The sequence below is a fragment of the Lycium barbarum genome, chromosome 2 (genome assembly GCF_019175385.1).
Source record: "Lycium barbarum isolate Lr01 chromosome 2, ASM1917538v2, whole genome shotgun sequence".
Taxonomy (NCBI): domain Eukaryota; kingdom Viridiplantae; phylum Streptophyta; class Magnoliopsida; order Solanales; family Solanaceae; genus Lycium; species Lycium barbarum.
The window spans coordinates 127471339-127490509 of NC_083338.1; the positions used below are offsets into that span (position 1 = coordinate 127471339).

Below are 19171 nucleotides of genomic sequence, written 5' to 3' on the forward strand. Positions count from 1 at the left end.
ATTAGATATTATGCTTCAGGTTTCAATGTGATATATTTCTAATGGTTGTTCTGTGAATATGCACGTGGTCTCTTAAGAACTTCTTAATGTTTTCCAACAGTTAAGGCGTATTTCCTCTTTATAATTCTTCCGAATGTAAAAGAGTTGCAATCGAAGTGTACCTGCGGGCATGAAACGCAACCCCCGAAGAAAGGGGGTCAGTACGAAATATGTACTGAGTATGTAAAGCATGAAATACAGAATTCCGAAACATAGCTGAAATGAGAAGTACAGAATGTGGAGACAGAATTAAGATATCAAAACCTGTGCCGAAAATATATAGATAATGCAAATGAAAATCATGCATAGGGCTCAGGAACGTGGTCGCCACTCCGACGCTGGCGCCACAACATATCATACTCCAGAAGGTTTCAAATCTCCGTACAATCTCCGAACATATCATATCATCAGAACATATCATATAATGAGAACACATCATATGCCATATCACATCATAACGCCATATATAAGCGGTACCCGGCCCTATGGCGAGGTCTCGGGAACCGTAACACATCATACTGTCGAATATCATATAGTGCGCACGATCACAAAACCGGCCCGGGATCCGTCGAACGATATCATAGTAGTAGGCACGAGCGGAGTAGTGCGGAAACCATATGCTTACAAATAAATAAATTTCAAGACTCGACGAATAAATACATATACAAACTGATATCAGAAGGCTCAAGGTAAACATCGAGTCTATCGGAATTAGTATACAAAAGTTGCGAACTTTCAAATTACAAAACTTTCGAAAAACACTTCATAGGTCATTTTCTGAAAATTTAGTATCATTCATATTAAGGAACTTTCAAATAACATTATAGCGTACTTCAAACGGAGCCTTAGAATCATATGCACATATCCAAAATTTACGTGTCCAAACTTAGGCCATATCAAATATTTTTCAAACCACATCCGGAAACGTATCGATTAATACTTCAAACATCATAGGCATGTGACAAGTCATATGAAATAGTTTATGGAAATCAAAGACATAGGTCATCCTAGTGGCTCTAGGAGTAGAATTTTCTTTAGAACATACATATATGTCATTCGTTTATTTCATAAAGGTCATGCCAAAAAGGAAGAACGGTAAGCTTTACATACCTCGATCCCTTACTAACAAAACTCGATCACTTGCCAACCAAATTCCGACTCAAGTCTCGGGCTCTCCAATATCTACAATAATATTATCAATTAACCAAAAATTAGCTACAAGTACTTAGAATTTTAATTCTAATTAGTATTTGTCTACCGAAATTTCGGCAGCATCTCCCCTGTAAATTCAACATCCCCGAGAATTAAACTCGGCCAAATTCATCAACAACCATACCAACAATACCAACAACCATACCAATAACATCAATAATCAATTCAAAACACATTCTAACATTAGTAACCTTCCTTCCAACATGATTCATCAACATTCAATTCAACTACGAATTTTCAAGCCGATATCGACTCTTACATATTCACTACCAATTCAAGATCATTCAAGTGCAATTCAAAAGCATTTAATAACATTCTACAAAATATACAAAAATCCCACCAAGACTAGAATCCATCCGAAATCTCCAACTTTCGACACAACATTCACAACACATTTTTTTCATCTTCCAATTTCATCAACAACAACCACAATTTGCACTTCAACAATTCCATTCCCATAATTACATAAACTAGAATAAAATCACAAAATTTCCTAGAACAACTTAACAACCAATTTTTCATGCCAACTTGGACTAATATTCTTCCACTTACATCACAAGGCCATCACAACACAATTTAACATAATAAATAAAATTTTGAAAATCCCTCTCCATCAACCACCATACACGGCCACACACACATACACCCACAACACACAATTTTTATACTTTACATTCACTTCCATATACTACAACATATATATAAAATTCTTCCAAGATAAAAAGAGTAGAATCTTTACCTTTTTCCAATTTTTCCGCTTGCTAAAAAAAGTACTTTCTTGCCTCCAAATTTGTATCACGTTGAAGAGAGTCTTGAGCTTAGTAGGAATACAAGAAAATTACAATTTTTTTAATCAAGGATGGAAGCCCTCAATTTTTTTCTTTTTTTTTCCTTCAATGGCCGAATGCCCTTCTTGCTCTTTTTTTTTTTTTTTTTTTTTTTGTGCTCTTAGTCTCTTGAAGGTTCTAAAATGAAGACAATTAGGGGCCCTCCATCTATTTATTTTCTTGAATTAATTGGCTCATGGCCTTGGGCCCATGGCCGGCCACCCCATGAATTTTGGGCCTTTTTGTTGTTTTTTTTTTCATTTATTTTGAGCCCAATTAGATATAGGTCTCATTTTGTAATTCCCGAAACTAATTTCCAAAACTTTCCATTTTGCCCTTGACCTTCCTCCATATTTCCACATCAACATTTTTTTATGAGCAACATATACATTAATTAAAGTCAAAATATGGCCTTATTTCTCAAAGTCAAAATTATTTCGAATTTCCCGAATATGCAAAAATACGGGATATAACACCATTTGTCTTTATCAATTGCATTCAACCAGTGGAAGGCTTCCTCATTCGCCCGCCTAATAATGTCCATCTGCAGGTTAAACTTCTTCTCCTGATGCTCTGTTGCAGCCGCCCAAATCCAATTGCAAAGTGCTAGGATTCGATATGCCTTTTGGAAGTTTGCCTTCAAATGCCTTAAACAATAACGATGGTAGGCAAAGGGTGGCAGCCACCCCTGCAAATTGAACATATTATGCAATATCCCAGCCTTTCTGTCTGATATCACACAGATTCTCATGCGATCCTTAATAACGTGTTGCCTTAAGTAGTCCAAAAACATACCCCACGTACTAATGCTCTCATTAGCTGCAATTGCAAAAGCTAGAGGGAATATTGCTCTATTTGCATCCATTCCAACTGATATTAGCAGCTTTATGTCATACTTCCCATACACATGTGTTCCATCTATTGATATTACAGGCCGACAATGAGCAAAACCATCAATGCATGGTTTGAATGCCCAAAACACAAAATCAAAAATATTACCGGGCACACCAGGTTTTGATTTGAGCTTCCATTTAACAACAGTACCATGATTGAAATGTTGTAGAGCCGCCATGTATCTCGGCAACTTCTTGAAAGAGCCCTCCCAAATGTCGTAGACTATCTCATGTGCACGCCTACGCCCAAGATACGCCTTCCTCCTAGTAATAGTTTTGCTATATACTTTCAGGACGGCTGTAATACAATCTTTAATAGGGTACCTGAAAAAGTTGAAATATCAGCATGTAACAACGACGAACATTATATTAACACCAAAAATAAAATAAACTTAGGCAAAGGGGATACCTTGGGTTTTTTCCAATGTCGGCAATTAATACACGCGCAATCAAATTAGTATCTAGATTGCAATGATCATCTGGGAGGTCACCCATATCACAAGTGTGCTTTGGGTAGAACTTTGAAATAGTCCACATCTTTTCAGCAGTTTCCTTACCACGAAGCATCCATTCGCAGCCTTGATATTTTCGCTTACAGACCAATCGCCAAACTTTTCGTGTGGAATCGTCAACTTTAAACTCCCTCATCCCCTGGATGCAATAAATCTTAACAGCCCTTTGCAATGATTTTTTTGAGCTGAAAATCATCCCTTTTTCAATATGAACCTTATGTTTTAAAAGATCCACTGGCTCTTTCCACAAACTTCGCCGAACATGATCATCATCCCTAGTAAAGACAAAGGAATCTGGGCGATCTTGAAGATGATCAAGATAGGGGATCTCATCGGAATGCCACTAAATCGGCGTCGACTCTTGCTGTTGAAATTGGCTTTGTAAGTGAACCGTAGTCGACTCTTGCTGTTCAAATGGTTGCTGTGAATTCAGTTCCTCCTCGTGTGCCGGACTGTCCATCATGTCTTGCAACAGTTCTAATTGATGTTGAGGATTAATTCCAACCTCAATCTCATCGTCACTTTGCTCATCGTCACTTTCCTCCGCATTAGGTATTTCCTCACTATCGCTGGGTGATGTCACTATATAATTCGGATAATCCGGACCATCCATAGCAGTCCTTTGCCTATAATTTGGTGCAACCACCACATTCTCCCTACATTAGAAATTAGGATGTTTTAACTACTACACATCAAATAACACTATTGATGTTAAAAAAATAGACGTACCGATAGTAATCAACTGCACCGAAACTTGAGGAAGGTCCATCGCTTTGAGTTGTTGGATAGGCTGAGGATGTTCCAACCTGATTCCTCCATCCCGATTGAGGAGATCGTCCGATATGATCCATATCAGGTGTATAACCCCTGAATAATATAATCGACATCATTAGCAGCATTCAAGTGCCACTACACATAATAATAATAATAATAATAATAATAATAATAATAATAATAATAATAATAATAATAATAATATTGTAAAAAATGAATATTTACCACTGCCCGTCAAATTGCTGACTTAATCTATCCAGAGGCATTTGGCTAGTCAAGATGCTTTCATAGGTACTCATATCAGGGTAATTGTGTTGATAAGTAGGTTCCGCTTGAGTGACTTCGGCTTGAATTATAGACGGGGCTTCCTGACGAGGGCTATTTCGGGCTTCCTGAGGAGCCCTAGCCATGAATTCAAGTCGATTAATGGGCACCTTTTCGATATACATTTCAAGGACGTTTAAAGTTATGCATCGCCTATAATTATACGACGCCTTCAAATAATCAATCAAAGAATCATCGTCTTGAATGTACCACTGTCCATAACTAGTTACACCTTGCGGCGTAAATGATACTGGATATTTTCCAATTATACTTAGATCAAAATCACTTCTACTAACTTGTAGTCTATTATAGAAGGCTTGGAATAGTTTTGAGAATTTTAAGTCAAGTGGAAACTTAACATGATATTTTGGGGGAGAATCGTAGCGCAAATTATTTTCCTCGAATAAAATTTGTCCGTCCCAGAATAAAGAAACTTTAATTCTTGGAACATCTGTCATATTTTGAATAACTGAGGAGGAATACAGAATGATAAAACTAGTTAAAATTCGGTATTAATAGGACTAACGCATGCATGCAATTACAGTGTTTTGCAGTGTTACGTCAAATCAAATAATGGCTAGAGAACCGAATAACGCATTAATTTACTGCGTTATTGAGGTCTTGTGTCATAATAACGCAGTAAAATCATGCGTTATATAATATAACGCATGATTTTACTGCGCTATGCGGCTGCCCCAACATCACCTCACCTGCCAAAATAGTTCGAATCAAACTTTATATAATGTAATTTGATGACTAACTGTTACAAACACAACATTCCACACAAAATTGAGTTAAGATGTCATTTTTTGACCAATTTAGAGATATTAATCGTGTTATATCATTCACTCCAGCAAATATCTTTGAAGCAATGGGTAGGACATGGGAACTAAGTGATGATGATTTTCATTACTCAAATAACCCTAACGACAGATTTAATCGAGAATACAATAATAAAATGAGAGAGGAGTGAGATTGGCGTGTTAGGGAAGCTGAAGCACTGGAGCACAAGTTAGCGTCAGTAGGGCTTAAACGCCCAAAAAAACGTGTTATGTCAATGCCTCGCGAAACTCCAAAAGAGTTTAATTTAGCACTTAATCGTTTTCGCGAAAAGAACAATCGGATGCAAATAGGTTACCATAGGGTACAATATGGTATACATGGTAGCACAAGATTTAGATCCAAGTGGGATTCGGACTGTGAAATAGGTAGGGTCATTAATACCCTCCCCTCCGGAGGGTTCTTGGGGGTTTGCAACTATATAAATAGCCCCTTCTTTTCTTAATAGACTACACCATATTATTCAATGTCAAGCAGTAGAAACTCATCTTGGTCTTTACTCCTTCCAAAAGAACCAAATAGCAGTGATGATGAAAGTTCAAATCATAGTAGTTTTTCGAGCGATACCAGTGATTTGAAACTAGATGAGCTAAATCCCCACCTTCTTATAGAGCGTAATGATGATTTCTGCAGTGTGAAATATTCAGATCCGCGGGAATATTATTGCGGTTTACGTCGAGAATGGTCACATCGGCTTGCCGAATCAGAACGTCTTGTTCGTGACTTGGAAAATCTCAACGCTCCAATCCCAACAATGTACTCCTTAACCATGCCTCAAGTAGGTCCAGAAAGTTGCGAGTTTTCCGTGCAAAGAATTAGAAAGGAAAACAACAGAATGCTGGCAAGACGTTGTAGATTTTACATGCTAAAGTTGGCCGAAGAACAAGCATCATCAACTGGTAGAGAACTAACTGCTACTGAAAAAAAATGTGTCTTAAGAAACCGCCAATATTTTTCTGAGGACGATATTGAGGACTTGTACTCTGATGATGATTAAGAATGTTGTGATTTTAGTTTTAAGTTTAATTTATGATTATGCTGTTATTTTGAAGAATATTAGTATGTTAAGTATTTTCATCTACTCAAGGTTATGAATGAATGGTGCAATTTAATTAAGTTTTTTTTTTTTTGTATGAATGCTGTCATTTTGAGAAACTTTTGATTAATTATTGATGAACAAATTTAAGTATTCGCAAAGAACTTCAAGATAATGTCGCCGAACCTTCAAACGAAAATGGCGTTCGAGTACTTTTCAGCCACTAAAACGGTCATCCGAACTTTTGCGTATCCTTGATGTATTGATCCTACCTTATTAATCGCACAAAAATAAGTAGGGTTCTATATAAAATATTGATGTTTCGGGGTCGCGAAGCATGATTAATATATGGTCAAAATACGTTAAAAAGACAATGGAAGAAGGGTTAACTAAAAGGGTTGGAAAAAAAAAAATAAAGGCACTATAGCGCAGTAAATTACTGCGCTATATAAGTTCTGTTTGCACACTATAGCGCAGTAATTTACTGCGCTATAGCAGTTAACGGCTCCGTCTCCGTTACTGCTATAGCGCAGTAAAATACTGCGCTATAGGTAGTTTTGTAATTTTTTTTTTGTTGGGATATTTTGATTCAAAATGATTTTTATAGGGCTATTATGGTTCCGGACTCACTAGAAGAATCAAGCCAATTACTAGAAACCTGTAGTTAAGCAGTGGCTGCAGCCTACAAGTGTTTCTGTTTCTACTAACAACGAAAAGGTAGTAACATATATAACATGGTCTTTCAAAGTCCAGATACCATTAGTCCATTACTTCATTACAGATTAAAGACGACTAATTACAATCTATTAGATCAACACTGTTTCAATTATTACTTTTCCAAAGTAGAGAGAATCTACACCGACTTCCTTTTTGTTTTTGGCAAAGCAATGTTAATAGCTTCTCTAGCATCTTGCATTGGGTAAATAGAGAGAAAATCATATATTGGTAAATATTTGAATAATAATTACTTTTGGACATCCTAAAGAGCAAGGACCGAGAAATATGGCAAAACTTTGCTAAGCATTCTTTGAAGTGTCAATTCAAATCTTATGACGAATTATCGTACTCTAATTTGTAGTAGTAGTAGTTAGTTATATCTTAGGTGTTTTTTCTTACGAGAAATATATATACATATATATATTCATCATTTTAATTATACATTTCATTCCTTATGCAATTAATGTTCCATTGTTTGAAAAGAAGTCCCATTTGTAAAGCTAGGAGAAGCACGTTCTACTTTTCAAATTGAAAAGGATAGTAGCTTCTCAAGAAGAATATACAGGAAGGACAAAAGTACAATTTTTGAAATTATTTTAAGAGACAAAAAATTTCAAAACCCAGCCAACAACCACCGATTAGTTTCCTTAATTGCTCTATAAGTATGAATAAAGTACCTAAATAAAAGAATGCAAATCAGCTATTTATAGAAAGTTTGTAATGTTTCAATCTGAACCTTACCCCCTGTTTGGATGGTGGTTTCCCGTGGTTCATTAATGTACGGTTTTCTATGAAACCATGTTTGTTTTCATTGTTCTTAAAATTACGTGGTATGATGTTATAAATCCGTGGTTAATTCCATGATTATATAACCATGAAAAGTCCAATTTTTATAACCACGGATTAGGTGGTTTTCCGTAGTTACGTATTTCATTTCTCCATTATACCCCACCCTCCACCATCCACCCCACCCTACCACCCCCATCCCAGCCTCGCCACTCACCCCCACCCAACCCCACCCACCCCTGCCCTATCACCCAACCCTACCCCAACTACCCCACTCCTCTTCCACCCACCCCAACCACCACCCACTACCCCCCACCACCGCCCAACCCCACCCCACAACAACTCACCCCCGCCCTCATCCCACAACCACCCACCTTACACCACCCACCCCTCCACCACCCCCACCCATTACCCTTCATCACCACCCAACCCTAACCCCACAACCACTCACCCCCACCCTACCACCCACTACCCCCACCCTTATCCCACAACCACCCACTACCTACTTGTTTTTTAAAGTTCTTATTTTATTCTTTACTTGAGTTTTATTAATATATATAAATTAATTTCTAATTAAGATTTAAGGGTATTTTAATAAACTTACAAGTTATTATACAGTACCATATAGTCAAACCAAACAATACAAATGTTATTAAACCACAGCAAACGATACAGTTTATCCAAACATTGTGTTCATTAATACAGTACAATACAATACAACACCATACTGTACCATACCATACTGTACATTAATGAACCACGGGAAACAACCATCCAAACAGAGGGTTAGGACAAATTACCATGGTAACATAATTAATTAGATAATTCTGAAAAAAAAATGTATCGACAGTGAAACCTAAATCAACAATGTATCCAAAGCTTTTTCTTAGTAGGCTTTTGAACATGGATTTATTGATATTAAAAATAGTATTTGAAGTCAAGTTTAATAAATGTAATTGAAAGTTGAGGTTGTGTTTGGACAAGAAAACATAGTTGAAATTTTGTGAGTGAAAACAAACTTAAAAATACCATATTTCAACTTTGAAGTTAAAATAATGAGCTAGTTTAATAAACAAAACACTAATTCAAAATAATCTCCAAACATATATAATTTCAAAATTTTGAAACAAAATCTAAGGATAAACGACTGACTTCGTTTCAAATTAATAATCATACTTTAATTTGGAAGTTGAAATCTATTTGACAAGTTTTGAAATAGTTGGTTTTAAGGTTATTTCAGCTTTAAATAGTTTTCCTTTCTCAATGCCTACTCATAAACTATCTAAATACAAAACATTCACAGAATTTCTTTTCAAGTTTGAATTCAAATAAGTTTGCTTTCAAGTTCAACTCAATTCAAATGTTATATGACAGAGAACAAAACTCACTATTCTTGTGAGCCTTTATAAGATACTAACACAATTTCATTCCTTATTAACAAAATTATTTCCAATAATATAATCTATCATTTCGCATGTAATCAAGGACTAATAATTTGAACTTTTTTTAAAAAAATATCCCTTTCCTGTTTCTATTTGGCTTTACATATCAAATTCAACTTGGATAATAGTGAAAAAACAAAGGGGAAGCGTGAGCTTTTTCTGGTTGCACTAAAGTCAAGACGGATCCTTCAAATTCGAATTCAAAAATTACTTACTAAAGTCACAGCTCATTTATCACCCACAATAGATGTTAGTACATATGCTTTAACTTGATTGGCCATTCACGTTTCTGCTCTTAAACTTAAGGGATAGCATTTTTGGTCCATAAATTATAGGTATATTACGATTTTGATCCTTATGGTATCTGACGAAACATATTTAACCTTCAATTAATCAAAATGTGTGATTTTAGTCCTTTTATGTAAAAAGTATTTTGTATTTATACTACTTTTAGAACTATATTACTGTCAAATACAGTGGCGGATGCCCATAATAAGTATGGGTTCAGTTGAACCCCAAACTTTTGGTGTCGAACATGAATTTATGTGTACAAAATGCAAATCTATTAAAATTATACTCTCTCCGTTCCATAATAAGTGTCACCTTAGCCAAAAACACTCATATTAAGAAACCAATAATGCAATGTGAAAATTAGTAAATTAACCCTATATAATAAAAATAAATTACCTTTTCCTCTTCATTAGAGCATGCACAAGTAGTAATCCTTTTGACAATGAGAATCCAACAATCTCAAGTTACAATGTGGTTATTCCAATCATCATTTAGATGTTATTTTAACTTGTCAGTTTTTGTCTAAGGGTAGAATGGGAAAAAATAGTCAATTTATATCTTGATTTCCTAAGGCGACACTTATTATGGGACAAATTGTTTTAGCTAAGGTGACACTTATTATGGGACGGAGGGAGTAATAAATAGTAGATATGAACCCATAACTTTAAAATATAATGGGTCCAATGTTAAAATCTTAAAGGTTGAACCCATAGATTTTAAATCGTGGATCTACCTCTAATCAAATATGGTGTAAGTAACAATACAAGCTTTACATAACACGTTGGTAATTAAGTGGCGAAACGACTAATAATTATGGTAAATTTGTGAATATTCACAAGTAAATGGATCAAAAGTGCACATTTCGATTAATGTAACGTTAAATGTGTTTCATCAGATATCACAAAGACCAAAATTAGAATATATCTACAACATACAAAAGTGGTATTGACCTAAACGAATTCAAACAAGAGATTTTAAGTGGGCCCAACCCTTGTCCGCTCCTAACGAATACATAAACCCAATCGGACGGCCCAGATGATCCTTCAATTCAAATCACTCCTTTTTCCCCGCCTAGCATCATATATTAATCATTTATTTATTGCTTTTATATAGTAACTCCCTTCACATTTTACACACACATACTTGTAACAGCTTTCTTTCTTCATTTTCTTGATGAAAAAAAGTTGTTGACATAATCACACCCTAACTTTTTTTTTCTTACATAAATTGGATCATTTGTTTCAATGAATAGGCGTTCGTCAGTTTCGAATGCGGTGGCAAAGAGGCAAGCAATGGCGGCTAATTCTTCATCGTTGGATAATAATCATGGGGGGAAATTGACGGCTAAGAAACGACCAGCACTATCTAATATATCTAATCATGCAAATGCTGTAACCGCTCGTAACTCGCTATCTCATAACTCCAAACTTGTGAGTGCTGCTGTCCAATTTTACAGTGTTAATTATATGATCTTTTTCTTTATGTGTTTTTATACTGGTTCGTTTAATTTCTTTTGTGGGATTTTTTTGGAGTGATTTTCTTGACAAATTTGTATATGCAAGGAAAATGTAGGTGGGTCCTAAGATTTGTTAATTTTGTACTTTATGAGGCTTGTTTGTGTGTACTTTTACTGTACGAAAATAATCTTTCTCGTTTTTTTTTTTAATACTGGATGGTTTAGCTTTTATCATATGGTGATTATGGGATATTTTTTGAAGTGGTTTTTATTGATAAATTTGTATATGCAAGGAAAATGTAGGTGGGTATATGATTTGTTTGGGAGGTTTTCTTTCATTTTTTCTACAGAAGAGTTCCATGGTTCCCTTTTTTTTTTTTTTAATGTTGTTTGTGTGAGGTTTTTGGAGGGTTTTTTCTTGGAGTAATTAAGTAAAATGGTAAAAGTACGTGTGGTTCCATGAGGAATATGTTAAAAAAAATGACTGATCATATTGGGTAAAATCAATTTGAGAAAATCATTTTTGGAGAGGGTTTTTTGTTGGATTAAATAAGAATGTACGTGGATTCCAAGGGGAATATGTCCCAAAAAAAAAAGAAAACTGAATATTTTTGGTTAGAATCAATTTGAGAAAATCAAGTGAAATGATTTGAGGGGTTTCCTTATGGGAGGATTGGGGGGATTTCTTTTTTGTCAAGAATTTGATATTTGGAAGTTTGAATTTTTTGTTTAATGACTTTCCTTGTATAAACAAGTTCACTGTTTTTTTTAGCAGGAAATGCGTCAGTTATCAAGGGAACTGACTTATCTGTTGATTTAAAAAAAATGGTTGGACTAAAATATTATTTTAATGGTAAAAAGGCATTATGAATGGAAAATTTGAAACATCTTCCCTGAATCCTGCTTTTTGTCCCCTTTTGTTTTTCTGTCCACTTTGCTTTTTGAACATTTGAATAAATTTGTACTCCAACGTTCATGTTAACTAGGCTTAAAGTTTCTGCTTTTCCAAATGAACATAGTGTCATTGGACTATCATGAAGTGCACTAGTGGAGTGCTAGGTTATTATTTCCAGTTTTAACATGAATTATTTCTAGCATATGATAAAATCAGAAAAGAAGGCTTTAAATGATTTTTTTACTTTTATAATTTGTTAGGAAAAAAAAAATTATCTTCACACAAATGAGCATAACAAGTTATACAACTTTTGTTAATTTTGAGTTTTCACAGTTGGATAAACCTTTTATTTAATAAGCTGTTTGGCAATGTGAGTAAAGATTATTTCTTATCTGAAGTTATGACTAACTTGGGATCATTTTTGGCTTTGGAAGGCACCATGTACATCTAAGATTGTAAGCATTAAGAAGAGCACTTCTGGAGTTTCCTCAGGGACGACTGTTCTGCCAGTATCCTCCTCTGTTAGACCAAGCAATAAAACTGTTTCTATTCAAAGAAGTGATGCAGTTGTGCCTAAGATCACCGCCGTTCCTCTTCCTGCTGTCACTTGCAGCATGGACATATCTCCGTCTCACTCAGACGGATCATTGGTCTCCATGGATGAATCTATGTCAACTTCGGACACTGTGAGAAGTCCGGAAGTTGAATACATTGATGATGACCATGAAGCGGCTGCAGTTGATTCCATCGAGAAGAAGGCGTGTAGCACCCTCTACATCTCAGAACAAGTCAAAGCAGCAGCAGATATATGCAAGAGAGATGTACTTGTGGACTTGGAATCAGGGGAAAAAATTGTCAACATTGATAACAATCTTGTTGACCCACAGTTATGTGCTACAATGGCCTGTGACATATACAAACACCTGAGAGCCTCAGAGGTATAAAAATGTTCTTCTTATCTCTTTTCAGTTCTTTTGGCTCTTTGAATTGGACAGTTGATGTTTGAAATATAAATTGAATTGCAGTTTTACTAAGTTTTAAGTATGTTTTAATGTTAGCTTTTGGTCATTGTAACAGGCAAAGAAAAGGCCTTCCACAGATTTCATGGAGAAAGTACAGAAAGACATAAATCCTAGCATGCGTGCTATTCTAATTGACTGGCTTGTTGAGGTAAACTTCTAACATCTTTCTTCTCTAAATGTCAATGAGCTCAGGAGTTAGTAAGTTTGATGTGGAACTTGTTTGATTTATAGGTCGCCGAGGAGTACAGGCTTGTACCAGACACACTGTATCTGACTATTAACTACATTGATCGGTATCTTTCTGGCAATTTGATGGACAGGCAACGGCTACAGTTGCTTGGAGTAGCTTGCATGATGATAGCATCGTAAGAAACTAGCCTTCTTGAGTGCCTTTCATATTCTTCCTTTCTCAAAAATAGCAAGCGTTCTGTAAGAAAATGCTCTAATATGGGGAATGCTATATTGCAGAAAATATGAGGAGATCTGTGCGCCTCAAGTAGAAGAGTTCTGCTACATAACAGACAACACTTACTTCAAGGATGAGGTATATGATCTTGATTCACTGAACCCACAGTTGTTAAACTTTACGGCGGCACTAAGAACTATATGTATTATGCAGGTCCTGCAAATGGAGTCTGCTGTTTTAAATTACTTGAAGTTTGAAATGACAGCTCCAACAGTCAAATGTTTTCTGAGGTTAATATCTTAACACTACCTAGTAGTTGCTTTTTAAGTATGATGATTTAGGAACTTATAGCTGAGATATACTGCAGGAGGTTTGTTCGCGCTGCTCAAGGACTTAATGAGGTTCTGTCACTACAGTTGGAACACTTGGCGAGCTACATAGCAGAACTCTCTCTTTTAGAATACAATATGCTTTGTTATGCTCCATCACTCATTGCTGCTTCTGCAATTTTCTTGGCCAAATATATGCTTCTTCCCTCAATGAAACCGTGGGTATGTATGAATTTAGCATTGACAAATATATACTCTTTTTGACAAATATATTCTTATAAATTTTTACTTTCGGAAACTCCTATTACAGAACTCTACCTTGGGGCATTATACTCTGTACCAACCCTCTGATTTACGAGACTGTGTCATGGCACTACATAGCCTTTGCTGCAACAACACCAATTCTAGTTTACCAGCAGTCAGGGAAAAATACAGCCAGCACAAGGTAATTTTAGTTCTGATCTCTTAATCTCATTTTTCGTTGACAATAAAGAAGGGGAATAACGATAAGTGGAATAAAGTCCTAACATGATAGCTGTTCTAGAGATATGTTAGCATAATACATTTTTAATTAATCCCAAATCTGTATAATAGAGTCTGAACTACACTTAAACATTATAGTATGGGAAAATTGAGGAAGAATATCAAGTATGTCTTCTGAATCCCCTATTGAGACAACTTTGTCCAAACACCTACAGGAATTGATAGACATATATATACATTTTGGAGGCATATAGGCATCTGCATACATTTGCTATTAATTTTATTCTAATATTTGGTTTTTTGAAACAGTACAAATTTGTAGCAAAGAAGTATTGCCCGCCAACTGTACCTGTAGAGTTCTTCCAGAACATAAGCAGCTAAGCAAGGACATACAAGAGGAGGCATCAACTTCAGTTTTCCAATTCTCTGTTGGATTATATTCATGGCATTTCAACGGGAAGGGTTACAATCTTATAGTCATAAACCTGCAGTGTCCTTAGTAGAGCATCTTCGTTTGTAGTGTAGAGCTTTTTTCTCCTTACTGCCCTTAGTAGAGCATCTTTGTTTGTAGCCATTAACTTTGACATTGCAGGACTAGTCTTGTACTCTATTGTTCTTCTCCAGTTTAGTTACTCTAGTCAGTTTGTGTACAGAAGAGCTAGTATTCAGTAATAATTCCTTTCTTTGATTGCAGTTTGTGCTGATTAGGATTGAGAATGATCATTAATATCCAAGTGATTGAAATCATGATTTCTCATCCTGTGAAATGAGGGACTGGTGCAACCCAGTTCGAGCTGTACATTAATTAAGAAAAATAATTAGGCAAAAAAGCACACTGTGCTTCTATATTTTATGTCAATAAGGATTTAACTATAATATATACATGTCGAAACCATTTTACACTCAAAATATAGACGTTAAGTTGTATCAACAGATACGTAGTTATTCTATATTTTACATATAACACACAAATACAAGCCACAAAAGCGAAGCTCACTGAGCGCACTCAATCTTGGCTGAACCCAATCCAAAAGATGAATCCATTACACTGACATTAGGTCTAACATTCAGCCAGTGACAATCTTCAAAAGAACAGGGATGTCCACCATTAGGCCATTCCACATCCACAGGTTTTATGAAAGTGGGGCCCCATGCGGGGGTCCCATCCTCGTATGAATTGTGGGTTAATCTACGAATTTCTGAACCGTCTGATTTGATCACAAAGATATCACCATATGGCTGATAATGATGAGGGTTCGAGATGGGCTCAGCTGATACCGCTGCATAGTCTGAAGTAAACACTATATACTTCCCATCCGGGCTGAAATACGGGTGGTTAGTCCGCCCACCCGTACCACTCTGGATCACCTTCCGCAGCCCCATCCCGTTTGGGTGAATCTTATACATCTCGAAACTACCCGATCCGGGGTTTTCTCGGTCCGATGCAAATGCGATCCATTCACCATCCGGTGACCAATTACACATGGTATCTGTCCATGGACCCTCTGTCAATTGACGAAGACCACCCGCCTCTCCTTCCAAAGCATCCATAATGTACAAGTTCTTGTGACCCGATCGCCCTGACCGGAAAACGATCCATTTTCCATCGGGTGAGGGTGATGGAAATGCGTTATTCTGCCCTCCAATTGTCAATTGTTTGTAGCTCAGGTCTTTATCATCTACATTAATGGACATGATATCCACTTCTGTCCATTCACTAGCAAATGTGGGTCCAAAGCTAGTGTAAATTACTCCCTTTCTTTTTGGATCCCATGCTGTGGAAAAAGCCGATCTTGATGAAATTTGACGAAGACCCGACCCGTCATAGTTCACCACATATAATCCAGGTAACCTCACATAAGCTATCCGATCACCACTTGGTGAAAATGACGGATATGACCCGTCAATTCGGAATAAAGAGATTCCAGGTATCGGGTTTCGAAGATTTTCGAGTAACAGTGTATCACTCCCTCTGCCATTGCCTGTGCCTCGACATTTATGGTACCCGACCCACGAAGAATTGGGCGAAAAGAACGGGTTCAGATGATGTGCATGAGGAGAAACCGGTCGGGTTATTTCTGTAAACTTCTTCGAAACAACGTCGAATAACTCGATGTGTCGATACTCTGAAGTTCCTCTTCTGGTAGCCACAGCAATGAGATTCTTGTTAACAGTAGAAGCTGCTGGTGTGAACGCGTGCAAACCTGGTGGTGTGACTCGCTGAGTAGAGACTGAGTCAACACCGAGTTCACCTGAAAGTAGGGGTTACAAAAATCAATTCATGAAAATATGACCCGCCCAAGTTTGGGCTGATCGTTGACCCGATCATTTATTAGCTCAGGCCAACCCATTTCGCCCAAAAGAACCTTGCGCTGATATGCAGCTCAAATTGACTCATGCGAAATCTTATCAATTTTTTTTAAAAAAAATTATATGTCATATATAGCCATAATAAAGAACGAAAATAGTTTTATTAGGTACTAAAAACTTATACAAGAACAAACAAAGAAATTAAAACTTGGTAAAAATGGGGTTATGACCCGCTTTTTAACCTATTTTAGCCCAACCATTTCCACCCAAATAACTTTTGGGCGGGTGAACATCCCGCTCATTTATTAAGTGAGCCCATTTTAACTTGCCCAGCCCTACCTGAGAAGAAATTGCACAGTTTGCCCTCCAAATGGCCTGGTCTTTAATTTTTGCCATTCAAATAGGCTGGTCTTTAATTTTTGCTCTTCAAAGTCGAATTTATGCATAGCGGGGCATAAGTTTTTGAAGGGATCGGAGTATAACTTATGGGATATTATAATGCGAAAATATAAACTCGTGCCCGCATAAAAGTTGTTTGCCTTGAGGTGCAAAAATTAAGGACTAGCACAAAATAAGAACAAAAGTGCAAATGACCCCTACCTGAAAGTACCGCCTTGAACACACTCCACCACCCATCATCGCACCTTCGATGGAAATAAATCGTGTTATCATCAGCCCAACTTGGCCAACCACCATGCTCCACCACTTTAACCCGACCCGACCCATTTCGAGTCATGAACACGTAGATATCCGTGTCGAGTTCTTGAACCTCACCACTCCAACCCTTCTTCCCGTACGATGCAACCGCTGTCCAAACGCCCGAGGGAGATACTGCTGGGCTAAAGTCAGCTACTCCTTTAGGGGTCAACCTCCGGGTCGACCCGGAACCCAAGTGGGTTGAGTACACCGCGGCCCAGCTCCTTCGGGGCACACCCGAGTCCTCATGAGTTGACACGTATATCAAAGACTCCCCAGCTAAACTAGGCTTATCTTTCAAAGAAAATCTCCCATCTGACTGATCAACACCCACCAATGGAACCTGTGTTAGGAAAAATTCTGTATTGTAGTTCACGTCTAGTTAAGATTTGTAGTCAAATTTGTATTGAAATAGGTTTCTCTCTGTACATTTTTACTTGTCGTGCTGGATTGACTTGGCACACCTTAAGAGGCATAAATAGAATGTCAGTTTTATTATATCACCCCCTAATTATTACTACATCATCTAATAATATGAATCAAACATACTTTAAAAGTGGTGCATCAACTAATAATTCCTTAAAATTTTCAACTCAATAATTAATACTCGCTCCGTTTCAATTTATGTGAACTCATTTGACCGAAAACGGAGTATAAAAAAGTAGAGAAGATTTTTAATGAGTCACATATACTTTGTGTAATTATATATCACTGCATAAAGGTAAATTATTTTCAACTATAGAAAGGGACCGTTCCCTTTCTATATTTCCAAATATAGAAAGAAATTATTCTTTTTTATACGGACTAATAAGAAAATAAGTTCATATAAATTAAAACTGAAAGAGTAAGAAGGATAAAAAGTTTTCTTGATTTTTTCAAACTGGACATCTACATATACAAAACAAGTAAAAATGGACGGCGAGAATATTATAAAAGTGTAGCTGCTAACTATTTTGATAGAGTGAATAATAGTACAACTATTCCAAAGATTCATAGAGACTTTAAATAAATATTTTTCCTTCAAATTGGTATTATAAATAAAATATGTTTTTCTACCTGAACTCGGGTCTTCCCACTCAACTCAAGTATGGCTCTCCTTTCGGGGCTCTGAGAAGTACCATGAAAAACGGCGTCGTAAAATATATGGTGGTTCCCGTTCCGTTCCGTTACATAGATAAGATGAAACGGTAACTTTTCGGTGTCGAGGGAATGATCAGGTAGATGCGAGACTAGGGAAGGTGGTAGGGACGCGGGGAAATGGCCGTTAAAGTTAACGGAATTGCCGTCAGTTAATTGGAGTTCGTTTGATTTGGTTGGTAAGTGTGTTGTTGGAACAGCGAAGATGTCGAAAGCGTAGCTTGATCTTCCTAAAGTGGTGAATATTATGCTTGTGTGGGTGTTGGGGTTATCGTGGGCTGCAGATGTAGGGGATGAAACCAAGTTGAGAAGGAAGAAGAAGAAGAAGAAGAAGATAAACCGGTAGTGGTATTGTGTGGATTTCATTTTTGTTTTTGATTAGTTTTGGGAAAATCTTACCTTTATGTATTGTCTGTGAAATTGCAAAGCGGTGAGTGATGAGTGGGCGTGTAAGATTACTCTCCCCCAATTTATTTGAAGGTTAGATTAATTTGGCGGAATCAAATAGTTTTTTTTTTTAATTTAATTTTAAATATAAATTTTTTAAGTATTTTATAATAAAATTTATATATTTAAAAATTACATAAAAATATTATAAGTCCACCTAATTAATAATTCACAATATTTAGAAAGAGTTATAGAAAATTATAGTCTAAAAAAAGTTATTTGACTCCCTAAATTGATTAACTTTCAAATAAATTGGAATAAAGTAAATACTTCCTTCTGTTCAAAAGAGTGTCTATT

At 36.4% G+C, this 19171-nt stretch overlaps 2 protein-coding genes across 3 annotated transcripts; one reads left to right on the forward strand and one right to left on the reverse strand.

Annotated features, from left to right (window-relative positions):
* The first annotated feature begins 10814 nt into the window (after positions 1-10814).
* LOC132627145 (cyclin-A1-4-like) lies at positions 10815-14977 on the forward strand. Its single transcript, XM_060342303.1, has 9 exons — positions 10815-11123; positions 12479-12982; positions 13122-13214; positions 13298-13431; positions 13535-13610; positions 13686-13762; positions 13840-14023; positions 14112-14246; positions 14594-14977. Exons 1-9 carry the CDS (start codon positions 10938-10940, stop codon positions 14663-14665), a joined length of 1461 nt encoding a protein of 486 aa, XP_060198286.1. The 5' UTR covers positions 10815-10937; the 3' UTR covers positions 14666-14977.
* Positions 14978-15102: 125 nt separating this feature from the next.
* On the reverse strand, positions 15103-18876 carry LOC132627144 (uncharacterized). Of its 2 annotated transcripts, none has more exons than XM_060342302.1 (3): positions 18347-18876; positions 17195-17609; positions 15103-16536 (listed from the first exon to the last, which is right to left on the reverse strand). In XM_060342302.1, exons 1-3 carry the CDS (start codon positions 18791-18793, stop codon positions 15278-15280), a joined length of 2121 nt encoding a protein of 706 aa, XP_060198285.1. In that variant the 5' UTR covers positions 18794-18876; the 3' UTR covers positions 15103-15277. The 2 variants fall into 2 exon arrangements, with proteins under 2 accessions (XP_060198285.1, XP_060198284.1); XM_060342301.1 differs by having other exon boundaries at positions 17195-17633.
* Positions 18877-19171: the final 295 nt, after the last annotated feature.